At 42.6% G+C, this 21,247-nt stretch overlaps 1 protein-coding gene across 1 annotated transcript in view; it reads right to left on the bottom strand.

Moving 5' to 3' along the window:
• Window positions 1-1,558: 1,558 nt before the first annotated feature.
• The window catches only part of HDGFL3 (HDGF like 3), a 36,483-nt gene continuing 16,794 nt past the window's right edge, over window positions 1,559-21,247 (bottom strand). The window contains exons 2-6 of the mRNA XM_055002693.1: window positions 13,511-13,587; window positions 10,459-10,597; window positions 9,144-9,302; window positions 6,359-6,505; window positions 1,559-3,366 (exon numbers count right to left, since the gene is read on the bottom strand). Coding sequence (XP_054858668.1) covers window positions 3,361-3,366; window positions 6,359-6,505; window positions 9,144-9,302; window positions 10,459-10,597; window positions 13,511-13,587 — 528 coding nt within the window. The 3' untranslated portion in view covers window positions 1,559-3,360. The remainder of the gene's footprint in view (window positions 3,367-6,358; window positions 6,506-9,143; window positions 9,303-10,458; window positions 10,598-13,510; window positions 13,588-21,247) is intronic.

Below are 21,247 nucleotides of genomic sequence, written 5' to 3'. Positions count from 1 at the left end.
GTGGTTTTAAGAATGTTTAGGTGACCCTTCTTACAGAACAGTTGGCAAGACCAAGAGCCTCATGAGTGATGTAAAGTGATGTATGGGTTAGGGGCAACAGCAGGATTTGAGTCCAGTGGCACTTGAGAGACCAACAAGATTTTTAGGGCGTAAGCTTTCAAGAGTTCAAGCTCCCTGTTTCGGACAAGGGGCAAATTCCATTCTCTTGTGTTACCTTGCCATTCAATTCCTCAGTCTACAATAGGCAAGAATCACCAACTAAACTGGGGATCCAAGCATGTTACGCAAAGGAGAGGTGATTAAAAAGGACTCCTTGCGTGACCATCTCCATAGCATTGGAGGATAGCACCTGCAGACACTTTCAACGGGCCTTACCTATTTACACGACAATGCACACTGCAGGATGAGAGGGTTCCTGTCAAACCCACTTTTAGTTCAACCGATAGCTCCTATGTAGCTTCATGAGATCAGTTCTGTCAAAGCTATTTTCCTTCTGCACAAGTAGTCCGCATGCTGTCTTCTCCCCTTCCCCGCAAATGAAAACGAACAAGAAAGAGGGAAGAAAAAATAAGAATGAAAGCAAGAGGTTGAAAGGCAGAAAAAGTAAAGAGGACAGGAAGCCTGGCAAAACAAGGGAGACAAAGAGAGGGAAATAGAATAATTGAGTAGCCTTGGAAAGAAAGTCAAAGCCATTTACTTGGAAATAAGATCCCTACCTTCCCTTTCCTATACTAGACTGCTGAGACTCTCTACTGGTCAGACAAAGGCATTTAACTTTGCTGAGTGGAGTACAAGCAGCAATCCATGAGAGTCAATAAGACTCTTTTAAGATTGAAAGGAAACCGTATTCATTATTTCCTTTTAAAAATATTTTTCTCATCCATTTCTTTTTAAGAAATGCCATGTGGCCAACCGCATTCAAATTTATTTCACCATGTACAAATAGCTTGATGTTTCACCTTGCTTCTTTCCCCGAACGCCTCTTCCCCAAAGCAGAATCCGTCCTGGGTTTCATCTACTTCCCTGTAGAAGAGGTGCTTCAGATCAGCCTAGGAGACATCAGCTTTGGGTTTGCAGAGAGCTCCCCTTGGAAAATAATTGCCCCCTCATAGGAAGATGCTTGGCCTGGAACCTCCCCAAATTTTGTACTTGTTCCTACGGCAGCCGTTTTGTGATTGGTCCCATCTTCCACGGCTGCCATTTTGTGATGGTGCCTGCTACCCTTTTTTCAAAAGCGTTCACAGGCTCAACAAGGTTGATGTCCCCTGGAACAAATCATAACTAATCTGCCACAGCTGGGGTAACTACTAAACAGGGCCATAGCTCAGTGGTACAGTATGTCCTCTGAATGCCTATGGTTCTAATTCCTGGAGCCCTGCTAAAGTCAGAACAGACAAAGTGAAGGCTAGAAAGCAAGGCCCATATGTGTGTAACAGCATGACATACTGTGGCTGTGCAACTGCAGTAGATTGTTCTTGGAGATGTCACCAGTAAGAGCAATGGGACGGGAACGAAGAGATCTCCCCTGAATTTGTTTTGTATTATAGTCAACTCAATGTTAACAGAATGCTTTGCTTTAATACTCAAGTTACATGAATACCTCACATTGTTACACGTATGAAGCCAAATACGACGCTAACTTAGCTGCTTACAACCTCAAACCTTACTCCCGATACACATTCCAATAAATTTATTCTGTAAAAACAATACTTTTTTTGAATGTTTTTGTTTTTTTTGTACAGTAAACTTTTCAACTACAAACCTTGAGTACGCGAAAGATGGTCCAAGGACAAGCATAACAAGGATTGATAAAACCGGACTAAACCCATATGTTTTCACAATAAAAGCTGGCATTAAAAAATAAATAAAATTCTCTATTCTCACAATAGCAACAATAATGTACACAGAATAATGGAGTTTGGAATGCTTACTTACTAGTCTAGATCTAGTTCTGAAAGAAGGGGAGAAAGGTCAGAAAAAATTATGACAGGATCTTCCCCCCTTTACTAAGCCTTTCTTTTTAAAAAAAAATTGGGTGTTTTGGTTTAGTTTTTCAAAGGGCTTCTTTATCACAATAAGCTAAAACAAAAAATGGAAGGCGTCCCAAAAAACAAACAAAAACAAAAATCCTGTGTCAAGCTCAACTTGTGTGGTGTTTGAAAAAACTCCTTGTATTATTTATCTAAAGAAACACAAAAGACTTTCACTAACTTCACATATAGGAACTAAGTCAAGAGAACTTACGCTACATCATGATTTTGAGAAGTATTAAAAGAGTATAGCTAGCTAGGTATTTCTAATAAGGAAAAGTATTTTCTTACATTGTTCAGTTTTGAGCAGGGAACACAACTTGAGGAGACTGTTATCAGGTTTTCAATCGGAGATGGCCAGTTTTTTTGTCTTCTTAGGCAGAAACAGGGGAGCAATTTAATCTCCAAACAGAGATGGGAGAGAAAATTCTGCTGCGCATTAACTCGATCCTCTCATGAATGGATGGGCTCCATCGTAAAAGTTGGTGTTATTTTGTATTAACAGCTTCACAGAGCTCAATCTCAGGCATAGCTTTACATACAAATATGTACATCTATAAGTGGCATACAAAATCCAAGAGAGATGAGGAAGTATCTCCATTTCTTACATCTTGAATTCTTCCCCCCATCCCCCCCGCCCCCAATTCCCAACAAATGAAAGGGCAAGCCATTTTTGTTTCCTTAACCATATGTCGATTGCTATTTGGAACGGTCGCATGAAATCGCTTCGGGTGCTGGATCCATGCTGTCAGGCTACCAGTTGGCCTTTACACCATTAAAAAAATACACAAAGAATCATTTTTTAAAAAAAACCATGGTGTGTAAGTTGACTGAATTCTTGAGATTCTTCACGAGAGGGTACTTATTTCCAAGTGTGTTCTTTTTTTTCTTTCAATAAAGGCAGGCAAATATCAAGAACAATTTATAATTTGGAGCCAAAACAACAAAGAGTCTTGTGGCATAAGGTTTTCGTGAGCCATACCCCACTCGGTCAGATGCAGTAGCTGAAGTTTGTTGGAAAAGCCATCTAAATGCGGGCACACTGCCAATGTTGCTGTACAGCACATTTGCTGGAAAAGGGCATCTTTACGTGATTAAATAAAATGATGTTCTTAAAAGGGGTCCCCTCTCCACAGGGGGCAGGGGGGGACAATGAAGTTGAAAATTGTTTCTGCAAACAGGATGGGTAGGAATGTGGATAAATGTGCAAACAAACAGAGATGCTGCTGATGAACAGATGTGCTGACTTCTATCAAATCCGAGAATATTAGACAACCAAACATGTAATCATCTTGTGTCTTCCCTTAATATTCAGCAGTCAATATGTTGGTTAAGTCTGGGGGGAAAAGGAAGAAAATATGAAGCAACTTTTAAAAAGAGTTACATAACTCAGTTGAAACTGCACCAGCCATGGAATGAGTACTCAGGTATGATCCAGTGACCAAAGCATACTGAAGACCCCTTGATTCCCAGAGAACGGATTTAAGAGGGCGCTTCATATTTTTGCAGAAGTCCACAGAGTTCACAGCTTGGGGAGAAACCCAGTCTGACCCAGGATTTATGGCATCACCTGTTCTGAATGGGGTTGTGCTTCCTTTGAAGGAACAGGTCCGTAATCTGTGGATACTTTTGGACCCAGGCCTATTGCTGAATAAACCAGGGCACCTACGGCCCAGAGTGCCTTTTACCAGCTTTGACTGGTTAGCCAGCCAGGGCCTTTCCTGGACAGAAAAAATCTGGTCCCTGCGGTGCACGCGCAGTTTAATCTAGATTAGATTACTGCAATGCATTCTACACGGGGCCACTGTTGAAAGGTGCTTGGAAACTTCAATTAGTACAGAGTGCTGCAGCCAGGAGGTTGACTCGGTGGATTGTAGAGACCATATCATTCCAGTTTTAGCCCATCCACACTGGCTTGCAGTCTGTTTCCTGGCACAATTTAAGGTCCTGGTGTTGACCTTTAAAGCCCTACATGGTTTGGGGCTAACATACCTGAAGGACCACCTAGTCCCTTATGAACCTACCCAACCACTGTGGTGATCTTCCAAAGCCCTGTTTGGATACCCCCTGCCTTCTGCGATTAGGTGGATGACAACCCAGGAGAGGGCCTTCTCAGTAGTGGCACCAAGACCCTGGAATTCAATCCCCACGAAGACTCATCTGTCCCCTTCTGTTAGCATCTTCTGTCAGTGGGTGAAGACTTTTTTCTTTCATTTGGCATTCCTTCAGCAATCCCTCCTTCCTGCCCAATGTTTTAATTGTTTTTATGCTTTTGTATGCACTTTAGCTTTGGCTTTAATTGTTTGAACGATGTGTTTTTGTTGGTATTAATGATTTGTAAGGTGTGATTTTATTATGTATGTTTTTAATTTGTTAGCTGTCTTAGGGGCCATTATGAGGGAGAAAAGTGGGGTATAAAGTTTGTATATTAAATTAATGAAAATTCAAAAAAGGCCAGGAAAGCAGTACTAACTGCTGTCATGAAAACTGGCTCTTTTGAATACCTTTTGATGGCTAGGCTAAGAGTGAGGGGCTCCATGGCAGAGCATCTGTTTTGCATGCAGGTCCCAGTTTCAATTTCTGGCATCTCCAGTTAAAAGGATATGGTAGGTAATGTAAAAGACTTCTGCTTGAAACCTTGGAGGACTGCTGTCAATCAAAGCAGACAATACTGGCCTCTGATGGACCAATGGTCTGATTCAATATAAGGTAGCTTCATGTGTTTATTGAATTCAAGCTTGACTTCTAGGTTTGCTGGTTGAACTGCATACAATTATGCATACTGTTATGGTGCCATCATGCAGTTGAAAAAACCCTTCCAAACCTCATCTTCCTAAACAAGGAACTTCTATCTAATTGAGGCTTGAGAGCATTTAGACCAGGTCTGTTTTCCACAACCTGGGCTGCATGAGTGGACACTACACTAATTATGTATGCAGGAAATGTAGACTACATATCTCATGATGCAGTGCTGCTTGGAGTGATGAAAGGAAACCCCATGCAAGTATACAGTGCAGCAAGCATGGGAGCACAAATGGGCTCTGATGAGCCAGATGGATCGGCTGCAGCCACTGGTGCTCTGTTGCCTCCGTAACTGGAATTCATGCATGGGAAAATTCCTTTTTCACCCCCTACTCTTATGTATTCAGCATGACAAAGGTATAGTGCAGGCAGGACCATGAACAACTTTGGTAGATTCCAAACATGATGCAGAGGCCTGGAATGCTTTTCTGTGTTGCGATCAATTATGTCTTCTGTTTGAATGATGGAAAGGAACCATGTGGTATGTTGGGCAAAGGTGTGCAAGGGAAAGGGGGGGTCTGTGTATGGTTCTAAAGAGGGCTATATAATCTTTAAGTCAGCCTTACGGCATTCAGACCCAGTCCCTCACAAACACACTAAGAGAACCCAAGAGCAGAACAATCTCAAATCCTGCATCTTTGAGGTTCATAAGGCCCAGCTCTTTATCTGGATTGTATTCGAGATGACAAAGGATTTATGTAAAGGTTTTAAATCATATGCACACAGAGAACACCCTGACCCTGTTGAGTGTCTGGTAGCTGATTCACCAAATCGAAGGCATGGAGTCAGAAATAAGCTAAAACCATAAAGCAGGGGAGAGGGAAGACTCTGAATTATTCTGGGTGCAGAGCACAGGCCAAATGGATGCAGCCCTCCTCTTGTCAACTGAATCCATATCAAAAAGCAATTAAAAGAAGGGAGAAGAAGCGTATGCGCTTCATAATGTGGGCGCAATAACAACTGTCTCAGTGCCAAGTACCAAGATGATCTCCCCAGGGGCTGTTTGGAATGTCTAGTCGCTCCCTAACCTAGTCGATTGCTCCATTTAAGGTAGCAGGATAGCAGCAGCAGTAAGTATTACCCACCCATCCCCAGATCTCTTAAAATCCCACTGTGGTGTCATGGCTGGAGATCTGGACTTGAATTCCTGCTCAGCCACAAAGTTCACCAGAGGACAGCAGGCCAATCATTATCCTTCAGCCTCACAAAGGTGGCTGTGGGGGTACAATAAGGGGAGGGGCCATTTTTGAATGCTGTCTGAGCTCCTTGAAGGAAGGATGTGTGTGTGTATGTGGGGGGGGGGGAGATACAAATGAGTCAGAAAGTTTAGCCAGATTGCCAAGCCCCACTTATTTAATACAGCACTAAAAATAATCCGAAGTGAATTAGCCATAGGGAGCAAACGTTTGGAATTAGCCCCGAATGCTAGCGAGCGTAGCCCAAAGCAACAAGGCTTTTCACACGAAGTGTAGCAGCGGTGGTGCTACCTCACTGAATCAACCTCCACAGGTTCAAACCAGCCTTACCCCTTCACTAGTTTTCTGCAAGTCTGAAGAGGTGTTTCTTGTGTCATTGCCTGCCTCCCCGGCATCGGAGCTGCTCTTATTTTCTTCCTCTTTGCAGTCTTTGTCATCTTCATCAGCGGGAGATTTCCGTGACTGCTTGGAAGATTTCTAAGTACATCCAATGGGAAAAAAGCAAATTGAAAAAAAATGTTTTAAAGAGAGTGAGGAAAATTAAGATTTGGATGGCAGATCTGTGTTGCGTTTAATTTGATTTCATGGTCATTGTTCCAGGGCGAGTTGTGATTTCCATGCATTCATACATGCTTCCTCCGGCCAGAATCATAGCCTGCATTTTCTAAGACAAAACTGAGTTTGTACCATTGCACCCCACCAACGGACCTGTCTGGGGAGTGTTTCCAAAAAATGCTCCAAAGTGGGAGTGGTGGGAAACAGGATTGTAAAGTGGCCAAGTTTATCTTTCACTCAAAATTAGCCAGGGGTTTTGGAGGGCATTCATTCATAGGGTTCACATAAGTCGGAAGCGACTTGATGGCACTTAACAGAGACACATTATTGAATGGACACCTAAGCGCCCAATGCAAAGTTTAAAGAAGGAAAATACTAATGGAGGATACAGCAATGTCCAAGAAGGAGTATCTGAGCTAACTGTGGGTACACAAAATAAGAACTATGCATCGGATTTGCTAGACTGCAATCTGAAGATTCCCCTCTGTAACAACAACAACAACATTTGATTTCTATACCGCCCATCAGGACAACTTAACATGCACTCTTACAAAGCGTGTTATTATTATCCTCATGACAATCATCCTGTGAGTGGGTGGGGATGAGAGAGCTCCAAGAAGCTGCGACTAATCCAAGGTCACCCAGCTGGCTTCAAGCGGAGGAGTGGGGAATCAAACCTGGTTCTCCAGATTAGAGTCCTGCCGCTCCTAACACTACGCCAAACTGGCTCTCTGTGCCTTTCAGTCTGCCAAAGACTTTGGAGGAAAAGCAGCTGCAGGTTCCTCTCCCTTTCCCCCTATCTGGCCTGGATACCATCCCCTTCCTTACCAATTAAAACATGCAGCACTGCACATGGTGGGGGGGGGGGCATGGATGCAAGGATGGGTGGACTGGGCAAAATGGATGGACTGAACAGTACAGGCAGAATCTCTTGGCCACAACCAGACACATTCCTGGTATCACCAATCTTATTTACTTGTTGAATTTATATTCTGCATTTCCCTGGGCCATGTTCAAGGCGGCTAACACACCTCCCACTGCACAGAACAATTCAATACAAAACTCAGAGCAAACGTGAGAATGGTCAGACAGAATATGATTCTCAAAGGAAACATGGGAGAGAGAACCAGCCACTGTGACAAAAATGGAGAGCTGTTTTTTACACAGCCCCTTGCTCTGCTACGGGCCGTCTTCACCTGGGGATATGCTGTGGCCTACACCGTCGCCACACCTGGCATGACAGTGAGGCTCCCTACATGGAGCAGGTGGCTTGTAAATCACACCTTGATTTACAATTTGTGATTTCTTGGAGTATTTAATGTATCTTGTTGGCTTCTTTTCCTTCTCAAGGTGATTTCTACTTAATGCCGGGGAAAGGAAGGGGTGGGGAGAGGGAATTGCAGAAATGAAGTTTTAGAATCACAGCAACAAGTGAAGCCAGAAGCAAAAATCAGCAGCTGGAAGAGGTATACACATAAGTGAATGGCAGTTGTTCATATGGTAACAGGAGAAGGTTTTTCAGTGCTGGGTCACTTTTGTTCATTAACGGAACAGATGGTGCCTCTTTGACCAACAAAAACACGTCGGCTGTACATAAAGAACTGCCATGCCACCCCAAACACCACCACTGCTTTTCCTCCCATTGGATTCAAATTACCCTAACGTGTATGACTGGGAGGAAAGAAACTGGAAATGATAACAGTTTAAGAAACCATCTCTGTGCTGCTCTGCTCTGCACTGACGCTGCCTGAACTGCCTTCGTTGGTTTTTTTAAAATTTCGTTTTCCATCACAAAAGAGAAAATTATGCACACTTTGAAGAGCCATTGTGGTGTAGGGGTTAGAGTGTTGGACTAAGACTGGACAAACCCAGATTTGAATCCCCAATCTGCCACGGTGTTTCGTTTTGTTACACTTTCCTGCACTTCTGCACTTCATTTTTGCATCTAAATGCAAGTGCCAAAGCCAACTGGAGTTCAATTTCCAAACCACCCCCCTCCCCAAATCATGACTATAAAACAAAGTTCAAGCCCAATTAACAACCCTAGCCTGTGGGAAAGTAACTAACTCCAATTTGCACCAGTTGTTTCTGTGTCTATTACAAACTGGCCAAGGTTTCTTGTGACATCCAAATGCAGCCACAGTTTCATTGGCATTTAACTTCCCTGGGACAGAAATGTGTGTATATACCATACAATGCACCTGTTGCTGGGAATGCCATTTTAACTTTATGGTTAACTGGAATGCGATTGAAAATTTCCTAAATTAGAAGCCTTTAATTGTGCTCTGCCCATGAGGGAAGGAGGGACGGTGGAGGAAATGCACAAGCACGGCATGTAAGTTGTGATCGTGCCTGTCACAAACCGAGCTGACATCCAAGTACAGCTTGTTTTAGTTTTTTTTAAAAAACATACTTTTAGTTAACATCAGTCATATTCCTAGCTGGTTTTCTTCAAGTTCAATCCCATCTTTCCTTGTGACATTTTATTCAGTACCTCTTTGCCATTTATGCTGGCAGTTTAAGGACCTTGTACCCACTTTCAATATGAGTGATGAATTACCTTTGAAGTGTAGGATTTTTTCCGTTTTGAGCCCGCTTTTTCGTTCTTCCGTTTGCCTTTCCCATCCTCTTCTACCCGATCCCCTTCTTCCTCACTGCTGGCATCTGCTGTATTCCCCCCTTCCCCCTCAGTCTCTGATGAGCTCTGTTGCTGAATTGCCTTTGAAATAAAAAAGACCGTTAAATCTCCCACTAATAAACTTTTGTAATATCCTGTATTTTAGATACTGATCTAAGGTGCTCAGCAACCCTGACGATCTAAGCAGAGCTGTATATTCATTTTTTCTTAAGTTTTGCCTAGGCAATTTAAAATTCCGCATCAGAAAAATCTGGATTTTACAATCTGCATAATTGTGCAAACCAGGCTGATTTGCATACTCTTATCTTGCAAGTTTATGGTGATCTTTCTAAACATGTTAGGGACAATGACACTTGAGGCCGTCCTACAATATGCATAATCTTATTCAACCACCCTTCTGACTCCTGAAGTTTCAGCAGGAGTTTTTCCATGCACTTTCAGGTATATTTTCAGTCACACGGACAAGAAACTTCTTAATTTTAAAATGAAAATTATGAATCTTTGCCCATTATCACATTTCTTTGCTTTTACTACACTCACATAGATTTGAAGCAGATACTGGGCCTTTCTCGTCAATCACTTAGATGGCTTATTTTGCATACTCCTCAATGTCAAGGTATAGCCTCAGCCCTAACAAAGAAAGGGGGGGGGGTTCATGAAAGTTCAGATGCTACAGAACTAAAGACTTTCTTCAGGATGATGTATTTCATTCTCTTCAAGAACTGCAGTGCTGAACTCCTTTAGAAAACGTTGCTCCATCAGTAGGAAGGAATATGAGATACAGTGGAGGCCAGAGAGCTCCATGTTTAAATATATTAAATCATTCTTCCCTCATAATGTATCGCCACAAGAAAGTATTCACTGTGTTCGAGGGCATACTCATGGTTTCTTCACATTGATACACACTAACAACTGCCCTACAGAAACTCTGCATGCATTCGGAAGCCACTTCACCTTCGTTTTTAGGGGCAGAAAGTTTGAAAAACCCTTGGCACTAGCTGAAAAACCAAGGCAAAGAATTCTGCAAAACCTCCTCATCAGCTCGGCTGAGCATCGTTGAAGGATTTGGTTCAGGATGACAGAACGCTGTTGCTACAAAATCGTTCCTCCCAACACCGGACTTTTCTGATGTATCAAATGGATGATATCTTCTGGCCATCCAATTGTTTGCACTTTGGTAAAGTAATCTTGGAAGGGAGATAAATGACAGAGAGAAGAAAGGAAAAGCAAGCCTTACCTGGTATCCAGTAAACTTGACACCAGGGTTATTTTCTATTTCCCACAGGCCTTCGTTAAATCCTTTTCGTTTGTTTGACTTCCCAAATTTGTCTTTATATTCCTTGTATGGGAAGAGGTCTTTCGGCCCCAAGAACGCACTGTGTTTTTAAACAAAGGTCATAGTCAATCAGGAGTTCTATTTTACATTCTATTGCAATTATATTTTTTTAAAATGAAGTTTTCTGTATTGTGAGAAATGAGGTCTAGTGATATTTATTTTATTCAGTGCAGTTATTATTGTTCTTATTATTAACACCAGTCTGTTTTATCTCTATGACTGGAATAACATACACAGTACTTTGCGCCCTCATATGGTGAAACTGCAAACTGCAGTTACTTATTACCTGCAAAGAAAAAGCCTACCACATGGGGAGGCACAGGCAAAAATATTTTAACTGCAGATGTATCGCAGATCTCCCCACCCCCAACAGTTCTGGAAACCCTTTATCACAAGTTGGTTGGCTGGCTGTGGTAATTCAATGGTAAGGAAAATGTCTTCCACACATGCTCTCCATTATAGCTATTAAATGACTGAGCAGATGGAAACAAAGCAAACAAAACTAAAATGCACTCCCATCCTTTCGGCCCAAAGCAATACAAACCAAACAGGTTTCTACCAGATGGTTTTCCTGAATACTTCCTTACACTCAGTCCATTTTCAGTGAAACTCAACTAGTTTCCACAGAGAGGCAACACGGTGTAATGATTAGGGTTTTGGATTACCATCTGGGAGCCCCAAGTTCAAATCCCCAGTCTACCATGAAGCTTGCTGGGAAACTTCGGGTTGGTCAGTCACTCTCCTCAGCCTAACCTACCTCAAAGGGCTGTAGTGAAGATAAAATGGAGGTAGGGACAATGTAAGCTATCTTGAGTAGAGATAAGCACGAACCGAAATACGAACCAAAATTGAGCACGAACCACGCTGGTTCGTGGTTCGTGAACCACAGTTCGTCAGATCCCATTTCTGATGAACCACCACAAACTTTAGGCTGGTTTGTTTGGTTCGTTTTTTGGTTCATCACTGCAGACAGCCTGGTGCCAATCAATCGGTTTCCTAGGCAACAGGGGGTGGACTTCCTGCAGACCTTCTGCTGAGCTGGAAGTGATGGTTTTCTGACCTGGATGTGACGTTTTCACGAACCAAGTGAACCGGTTTGTGAACCATGGACAGGTTCGTTAAAGTTCGTGGTTCGTGAAATTTGACGAACCATAAACCACATGGTTCAGTTTTTTTCTGGTTCGTGCCCATCGCTAATCTTGAGCACCTTATAGGAAGATCAGTAGATTTTGAACACTTCTGCAGGTTTATAGTTTTAAACAAAGAGGTCTTGGAATTATATTTTGTCATTTCAGAAGTGAGCCTCTTCAAAACACAAGCAGAAACACCAAAGCTCTGGATAACAGACCAATTAAAACAACACTCTGTAATTCAGACATGCACAACTTGCCACCTTCCATGTTCAATGCAAACCATCTGTTGTGTTAGGCAACCCAAAAGGAGTGTGACCAACCTCCAATTCTGACTGACCATTTAAGACTTTAGAAATTGGGAGGGGGGGTCAGAACTTGGCAGGTTGCAGTGTACAGGAAGGGGAGAAACAGGGTGTTCAGCTGGGTGGGTCACAAATATTGAAGGCCTGTTGTAGCCTCTGCACCAGTCTGAGTTCCTTGCTGGAAGGGTAGGATTTTAAAAATGTGACACATACAGGGCTTTTTTCCAGCAGGAACGCGGTGGAACCTCTTGAAAATGGTCACATGGCTGGTGGCCCCGCCCCCTGATCTCCAGACAGAGGGGAGTTGAGATTGCCCTCCGCACTGCTCGGCAATCTAAACTCCCCACTGTCTGGAGATCAGGGGGCAGGGCCACCAGCCATGTGACCATTTTCTCCGAGAGCAACCCACTGAGTTCCACCACCTTGTAATGATTTCAAGTAAATGTGTGCATGTATCTTTAAATGCTTGGTGTGAGATAGGGGAAGAGTGGGGGTGAAAGAGAGGGATATGATTGGTTGATGACTGAGAGTGGGCGGAGTGAATGCAGTTTGAGACTGAGAGAAAGGTTTCAGTCAGAAGAAAAATCAAAAAGAGTCCAGTAGCACCTTTAAGACTAACCAATTTTATTGTAGCATAAGCTTTCGAGAATCAAGTTCTCTTCGTCAGATGCATGGTACATATTTGACTAGTTTATGTACCATGCATCTGACGAAGAGAACTTGATTCTCGAAAGCTTATGCTACAATAAAATTGGTCAGTCTTAAAGGTGCTACTGGACTCTTTTTGATTTTGCTACTATAGACTAACATGGCTAACTCCTCTGGATCTTTGAGTCAAAAGAAAGCAGGCTAGCTGTGTGCTGCCAGAGTTTTAAACATTTCTGTGAGAGAAATATTGAGTTGAAGAAAGAGGCTAACTGTGTGTGAAGCCTTAGAAGAGATCAGTGTGAATGAGGTTATAGGAAGTAACTTTAAGAACCGAGAACTACATTTATGAAACCAATACGCTTCTTGACTAAATAAAAGTTTTTGTTTTGTTATATCCCAGTGTAGCTGTCATTGCTATATTCCATTCCTATCCTCAGGGCCACATAGAACCACGAAGGAGCCTGATGCTTTGGGAGCGTTACCAAAGGGAAAATTTAAATAAAACATTTTGGAATAATAGATTCCTGGTGGCAGCAAACTACCCAGAGGGTGTAAGGGGAAGATTAAAGGCAAAATCTACCCCCAAAAAAGTAAAGGTCATAACACACCCCTTTTACCAGAAAAAAAGCCCTGAACACATAAATATAAGTACTCTGATAAGGTGCTCTCAAGTGGAATGTAGTATTTTTGGCTGACACATCCATGTACTTTTCTCAAGAACAGTTACATCCAGCCCAGCAGTCTTGCCAAAGCAGAGGCCTTTGGGAAAATAAGAACCCGGTACCGAAACATCAACCTCAAATTAGTTTCAGTGCAAGCTCAGGTCAGCAGGAAAGTGGAAAGAAGTTTGTGTGTGTTTCTTTCACTTACGTTTCGTGAGTCCCAAAAAAGAAGATGGGGTACTTGTTAGCTGGAGGCTTCACTGCTCCTTCAGGGAGTTCGTCAATCTGCAGGAAAGAGAGTTCGGACCATTACCCAATGTTAAGTGTGTCTGATGGGAAGAAGGAAGAACCACTGCTGTCCAAGAGCCTAATGCTACCATCAGTGGATGACACCACCGGCCACCCCAACGGTTCCCAAAGGGGGGAATTTGCGTGCATGCACACACACGCACATGCACACACACACACACAGATGCTTGGTAGAGTCCTAAGAAACCCAGTTTTCATTCTGGGAACAAAAATGCACGTTCTAAATTTTTTTTAAATTTAATTTTAAATATGTTTTAATTATTTGTGCAAAACCAAAAAGAAAAACAATGCTAGCAAATCTATACATAAGCTTCTAAAAAAGGTCTACAAATAATTAAAAATAAGCCCATATGAAATTGCTGTCTATATGTTACATGATCAAATGTTAATCAGTTTATAAGATACTCAATCCAAAGTTACAGGAAGTGGGCTTTTGTCTTTTCAATGCTGTAATATAAGCCTTTTAGCGACTCTGAGCGCGCGGAGGGTCCATTTCCATTGACCATCATTTAGGTTCCAAGAGACAGGCAAAAAGTTAAAAAGTATATAAACATCCTCAAAAATAAATGAGTATTCTAATGCAAAATTACTATGAATAATGCATGTTTTAAAATTTTATGGCTGTGCATTTATCGGCTGTGTCCACAGTGGTTACTAACTCAGAAATATCGACTTGTTCCCAAGACATATTTGTCACTGATAGTGTATTTCGATGAGACACACTCTCGTTTAAACGACAAAAGCTCTTTTGAAGAGAGGGTCACCTATTATCAGTCAGCAGCATGTGTACTTATTGTTTATAAATTTGACCTATGTGTAGGAAGGACCAGAGCATGTGCGCTGCCTGCACATGGTCCGCGGTTCCACCCTCTGCATTTCCACTTAAAAGGATCAAGGACTAGATAAGATGAAAGACCTGAGACCCTGGAGAGCCGCTGCCAGTCAGTTAAGCTTCTCGGTTGGCTGCTGGTGGCGGGCAATGTCCCGAGGGTTTTAATTATTTGTGCCCACCAATCACTGGAGATCGGTGATGACATCACTTCCAAGAAGTGACATCATTGTGCAAGTGCTGGGAGCATGTGTGCACTTTGAGCACGCATGAACAGAAGAGTCCCGGGAAGAACAAGTAAGTGCCAGTTCCTCCCTCCTGCCAGGAGGGTATAGGGAGGACCTGGCAACACTAGTCACAGTACACAACACTGACCCTGAGAAACCAAAGGCCTAACTTGGTATAAGGCAGCTCCATGTCTGTTCAAGTTGTTCATCACACATATATCTTGACCCTTCCTGCAAGCCGAGTAAAGAGTTCGTTTCCCATTTTATCTTCGCAACAATTTTGCATGAGAGTCACAGCCATCCCGTGAATGTTATAGTTGAGCAGGAGTTAAAAACCTAGACCTTCCCAGTCCAATTGCAACACTCTAGTCTCATTTACTTATTTATTTACTATTTAGGAAATTTCTGTGCCACCTTCTCAGAGGGACAAGCCGGCTCACCAGACAGACACAAAAATAGAGAGATAAGCTGTACAAACGCTTAGGGCTTGGTGAAACGTCTGTGGTTTGATAAAAGTTGGTGCTTACTTGCGAGACTGACCACATTGTCCACGTGTGTGCTGTTAAGAAGGGAGGACGCGTTCCTACTGTCCTTTCATCATAATCAGCAGGCTGCTACTTCTGCTCCCGCCTGCAATGGTGGCATGGAGATGCTGATAAAATGGTAACACTTTTTAACATATGCAGGGGGTTTATCTCATTCACAGACGCACCACTTTTACCAAACGGGCCAAGAAGCACCCGAGGAAGAGGAGTGGGAATTCTGCTCTTCATAAAAAAAACCTCTTGTGTTCAAAAAAGGGGAAGAGACAGCTTGGCAACTGAAACGGCAAAATTAAGTGGATTTACAGAATTATTAGGGATGCAAGCTTTACCTTGTTTAACTGGCTAGATTAGCCAACTAAGGCTGCAAGCCTATGCACATTTATTTGGGAACAAATCCTGCTGAACTCAGTGGGCTTGACTTCTATGTTAACATGCATACGATGAGGCTGCAAGGCCCTGATCCTGCATATTTATTAAGGAGTACACAGGACCTACTTCTGAGCGAGCGAGCACAGGTTCAGGCAGCATTGACAAGCACAATCCTAAACAGAGTAACACACTTCTATGTCCACTGAAGTCAATGAGCTTAGAACACTAACTCTGTTTAGAACTGTGCTCTTTTGCAGAGTTCCTTTAGTCCACACCCACTGCAATGGGTACAGACAGCAGAAACTTTACATAGGATTACACTGTAATTGGTAGAAAAGGAAGGAGGCAATTTTATTCAGTGAGGGGCAGCTTTGTTTGTTGAATTTGACAGTCAGTAGGGTGCTTTTATAAGGGAATATAATTGGAGTCTATTCCACTCTTTTGTTGTTTATTCCACTGTCTTCTACTTTCGTAGTTCCATATTCTGCATTGTTTATGGTAGGTCATGTCCTATAGCAGGTTTTTTGGGGGGGGGGGGCATTGTTTTCTAATTTGGTCATCCTAGGCAGACTTGCATTGTTTATTGGATGCCTAATGCTGTTTGACTGCATGATTTTATATTTGGTAATCTTCCTTGAGAGTCAGTGAAAAAGGTGGACTATAAATAAACGAACAGATAAAGGTTAAATCCACACTTTATTTTCTTAAGTTATGTTGGTTCTGCTCTCTTGTTAGAACAGGGAATGAAAAATAAAAGGTTAAAGGTGGTTCTCTGTCTAACAATGAATGCTAATTTACATTTATGAAATTATGAGCTGTTTTATGCTTCCTTCAATAGTTCGAAAGACTCTTGCATTGAGACTTTGGGAAATAAGTAAATGCATCGAAATCCAGCTGATTACTTAATCAGTTAATTGGTGAAAAGGCATCTGATTAATCAACTAAAATCATTTAATTAGTTGTCAGACCTAAAAATATACTTACTCTGCATATTTTAATTTGGTTGCAATTGACTCGAGCTTTTAAGGAAAGTGGAATTAATTTTACAAAACTCTATTACACGCCCTCAGTTGTCCCTTTCCACCCCAAAACTCTATAGGCATTTCCTTGAAGGTAAAGCGCTTTAACCTCCTTCAATCATATTGTTGACTTTCTCTGCACCATTCCCAGTTCAAGCCTTTCTGAGATGTTGGAGGGGAACCAATATTCAAAGTGCGGCATCGCGGCAGATTTATACAAAGGCGTTATGAGAATGGCCATTTTATATTCAATCCTTTTCCTAATCAACTGTAACATGGAATCTGTGTTGTCGTTCTTGGAGCAGACATTTTCACTGAGCTATCCACCATGACTCCCCAAATCCCCTTTTCTAGCTAGTCACTGCCATTTTAAATCCCATTAGTGTTGCCTTGTTAGGATTTTTCTGCCCCAAATGCTCATTGCTTTACTTACACTAAACTTCATTTGTCAGAATGTTGTCACTCCGTTCAGTAAGACCCTGTATCATCTCTTTTCAGTTTGCTTGGCACTTTGCAATCTCAAGTCACTGGATTGCATCTGCACACCTACAATGCAGTTCTAATCTAAGTCATACCCTTCTAAATCTGTTCAAGAGCCCTCCCCTGGATAGCCCAGGCAAGCCCGATCTTGTCAGATCTCAGAAGCTAAACAGGGTCAACTTTGGTTAGTAATTGGATGGGGGACCTCCAATGAAGACCAGGGTTGCAGAGGCAGGCAATGGCAAACCGCCTGTGTTAGTCTCTTGCCTTGAAAACCCCACTAGGGGTCACCATAAGTCAGTTGGCATTCTCCACTCTCCACAAGTCATTAAAGTGAAGTGGCTTTGGAGGGGGCATGGATGCAGCTCTGCTTAGAACAGCACTCTTGGTGCCTTCTCTACTCACCATTGACTCCAGATCATTTATTTACAAATTAACTTGCTCCATTGATACGTCCTTGTGAGATCCCACTACTTACTTCCTCCCCCTCCGAGAGCTGCCCGTTTATGCCTTCCCTCTGCTTTCTCTTGCTAAACCACTTGCTCACCTGCAAGAAGATTTGTCCTCTTATCCCCGACCCTCAAATAACCCTAACCAGCATCTTGAATTGTGCCTGGAAACAAACCAGTTGCCTCTAGATTCTAAAGCTTCATTTTTTACAGGATCAGCCTCCTTCAGAAATAACCATATCTTAACTTGAACAGCAACAAACAAACAACCCCAAAAACGCCATAACAGCAAACACACACACAAAAAGAAAAACTCAGCATATTTTAAAGAGTATTTCCTCATAATGACTTGACCTGGATGGCCCGAGCTAGCTCGATCTTGACGGATCTTGGCTGCTAAGCAGGGTTGACCCTAGTTAGTACTTGGATGGGAGACCACCAAGGAAATCCAGAATTCCTGTGCAAGAGACATGCAATGGCAAACCAACTCTGTTCATCTCTTGCCTTGAAAACCCAATGAGGTTGCCATAAATTGGCTGTAACTCAATGGCACTTTACAACACATACTGCATACTAAGCCTAGTAACACAAGATTAACCTGGGCCACAGTGCCTCTTTTTCTTAGCAAAGCTACTGGAAGAAAGGGACAAGTACGCTGCCCTTCTTGGAGGAAGGGTGAGATTAAAATATACTGTCAGTGGTACCCTGAAATCTACCCCTTCACTGTAACTTAGATTTGCAACCATAAAAGTTCAATATTGTGCAGAGTTACACAGTCTAAGCCCACTTGTGCACAGTCTAAGCCCACTGAAACTCAAGGCATACTCCATAGGTTTATTTATTTAAAAGATATATTAGCTATCTTTCTGCCTTATGGCACTCAAAGCAGCTTACACCAAACATACAAATACATAAAAGCAAATCTTAATTTAAAACCACCATTTAAAACTACTAGGCTCAGGCCCTAATTCAGGTAGCCCCTTCGAACACGAGCAGAAGGCATTTGGGCGGCGCTGAGATGGTAATACCTTCAGACAGAGGAGAGGAAAAGGGAGAAAGAATAAAACTCAAAGCAATCCTCACACAGAAGGGTTTGCTCTAAACAAAAACCCCACGGCCCATCTTATCTGAGTGTAGACGCCATAACTACCTGTTATTTAACTAGCTGAATCACCTCAGCATTGGCAAAGAAACCTGCTGTTATTTTCCACACAGAAGCAGCTACGAGTAAGAGCAGCCATTATGGCAGCCCCCCCTCCAACCGCCGCAGCTGGAATCGGCCGCAAATCAGTCCCTCCACTCGGCCCTACATAATGCCCCCCTTTTTCTGAACTGGATTGGCTATTTCTCTCAGTGTCAGCAAGACCTTAAGGAGAGAGAAAAAAAGAAAACCCCTCAGGGCTTGAATTCAGGAACAAAAGAGAGATGAGAGCTCAGCAGCTAGTCACAGGCACTCACAGCTAATGACAGAAGCGCCGCTCTTGCTGTTCCTCCCCCGCCCCTTGCTTTTCTCTGCCTCTCAAGACAGCCCACACCGTTCTTTTGGGCTGCTTCTGTAAGGAAACAAACAGATTCTGAAGTGCTGGCTACAATAATAATCCACAATCAGGCATGGAGGTTTGCATTAAGCAGCAAAGTTGATTTTTACTTCACCCCATCCCACATTTCCGCACTGGCCAATATAGGTAGGTTGAAAACATCCAGGGTGGGGGAACCTGGAGTTCTCTGGAATGAACTGATTTCCAGACTACAGAGATCAGTTCCCCGGAGGAAATAGCAGCTTTGGAGGGTAGACTTCATGGCACTGCATTCTCACTGAGATCCATCCACTTCTCAAACTCTGCCCTCCCCAGCACCACACCCAAATCTCCAAGGATTTCCCAAACTGGTTCTGGCAATCCTAAATGCAGGATATGGCTGTTTCCATTATGTCTACTCAACCAGGTGCAGAATTCTGTGACGGAACCAAAACATAACAGTTCAGTCTCCCACTCTGGTAGTCCCCAGACAAGGAGAACAGGACACAGGGCTGAGAAGAATTAAATATTTTCTGGCCCCAGGTTGATTTTGTCCTTCTGATTCCAACTTCTTAATTTGGGAGGGGGGGGACTGCCAATCAGATAAGAGCTGAATTTATCCCACCATAGAAGGTAGCAGGATGGGCAAGGAAAAGGTAGTATGGAACAAACGTCTATCTCTCAGCCATATATATTCCATGGAATATATATGGCTGAGAGATAGGGCAGGGCTTGGATCCTATGAATCCTATGAATGGCTGCCAGAAAACCTGAGGAGGAAGCCACAGTTCAGCTTCTCCTGGAGTTAATCTGTTTAACCTTTGTTTTACAAAGACTTCTAGGTTGCAGTACTTTGAATAAAAGCCACATTTTTAAAAGGCCATATTATCAAAACCAGACGCAGGATAAAATAGAATACAATAAGATTGCAGGAAATGTATTACTCACAAATGAGCAATAGCCATGTTTTGGGCTTTAGGGAAAGATTAAAGGTAAACAATGCAATACATATACGCACCTAGCTAACAACATTGTCTCATATTCTACTGCACAATGACAAAAATACAACTTGCACTCCTCCATCCAGCATTACATAAAAATCACATTACGTAAAATGCTGTGGACTATGACACTGTAGTAAACTTGGTTCATTAGGTTTAGAACAGTGCAGCTTTGCCTTGATTGGCTAGTTTAAATGGCAAGACCCCATCTTGAAAACAAAGCCTGGCTTTCTCTGACAGTTAGCTGAAGGAGGTAATTGGGGACAAGGGCTTGACAGGGAAGTATACCAGAAATACTGAGGAGAAAATTGTATACAAGAATCATAGAATCACGGGATCTCTTATTCAGCTTTGTTACTATGTTAGTTTTAAACCTTTGAACTGGAACGGCAAGTGATCTCCGCCCAGGTTTAAAGCAGCTAATTTGAAGCTAAAATCCAAAGAACTGAAATGTGAACAACCAGTTTGGTGTAGTGGTTAAGAGCGGCAGGACTCTAATCTGGAGAACCAGGTTTGATTCCCCACTCTTTCACTTGAAGCCAGCTAGGTGTCCTTGAGTTAGTCACATCTCTCTCAGAGCTCTCTCAGCCCTACCCACCTCACAGGGTGATTGTTGTGAGGATAATAATAACATACTTTGTAAACCAATCTAAGTGGGCATTAAGTTGCCCTGAAGGGCAGTATATAAATAAAATGTTGTTGTTATTATTATTATTATAAGTCTCCTGAAACAAAGGAACACACCTAGCACTTCCTTCAAGTGCAGAAGGAACTTCCTCAGACAAAACAAAGTCTGTATGTAGTAGTACAAAACTATCCAACTCCCTAAATGCTGGACACGGCACAGGGACTTCTGGCTCTCATTACTGGAGACTGATAGAAAGGATTTTCCAATACAGGAAAGCCATTGGGTTGAGGGAAAATATAAAAGGCTTTCAGTGGTTTTTGGAATGTGAACAAGCACAAAGAGAAAGAGCTTCTAGCGGCAGTCAATCAGCCCTGATTTTGTAAAAGAGTGGGGGAGCAACCTTATACAAGGGGAAACTGGATTCCTTCCCGAGCCTTCATAGCAGTCATGTAAAAGATGGGATTTTGGTAGGGTGAAAAACACTCCACTGTTCGATATCACTTTCAAAGATGCACGAGCTCCATCCTTCTCTGTTTATCCTCTATGGAATACCATGTGTCATAAGTGGCCCT

The sequence above is a fragment of the Eublepharis macularius genome, chromosome 18 (assembly GCF_028583425.1).
Source record: "Eublepharis macularius isolate TG4126 chromosome 18, MPM_Emac_v1.0, whole genome shotgun sequence".
In the NCBI taxonomy this organism is placed as follows: domain Eukaryota; kingdom Metazoa; phylum Chordata; class Lepidosauria; order Squamata; family Eublepharidae; genus Eublepharis; species Eublepharis macularius.
The sequence above is the reverse complement of the archived record's forward strand: the minus strand, read 5'-3'. Positions and strand labels throughout refer to the sequence as shown.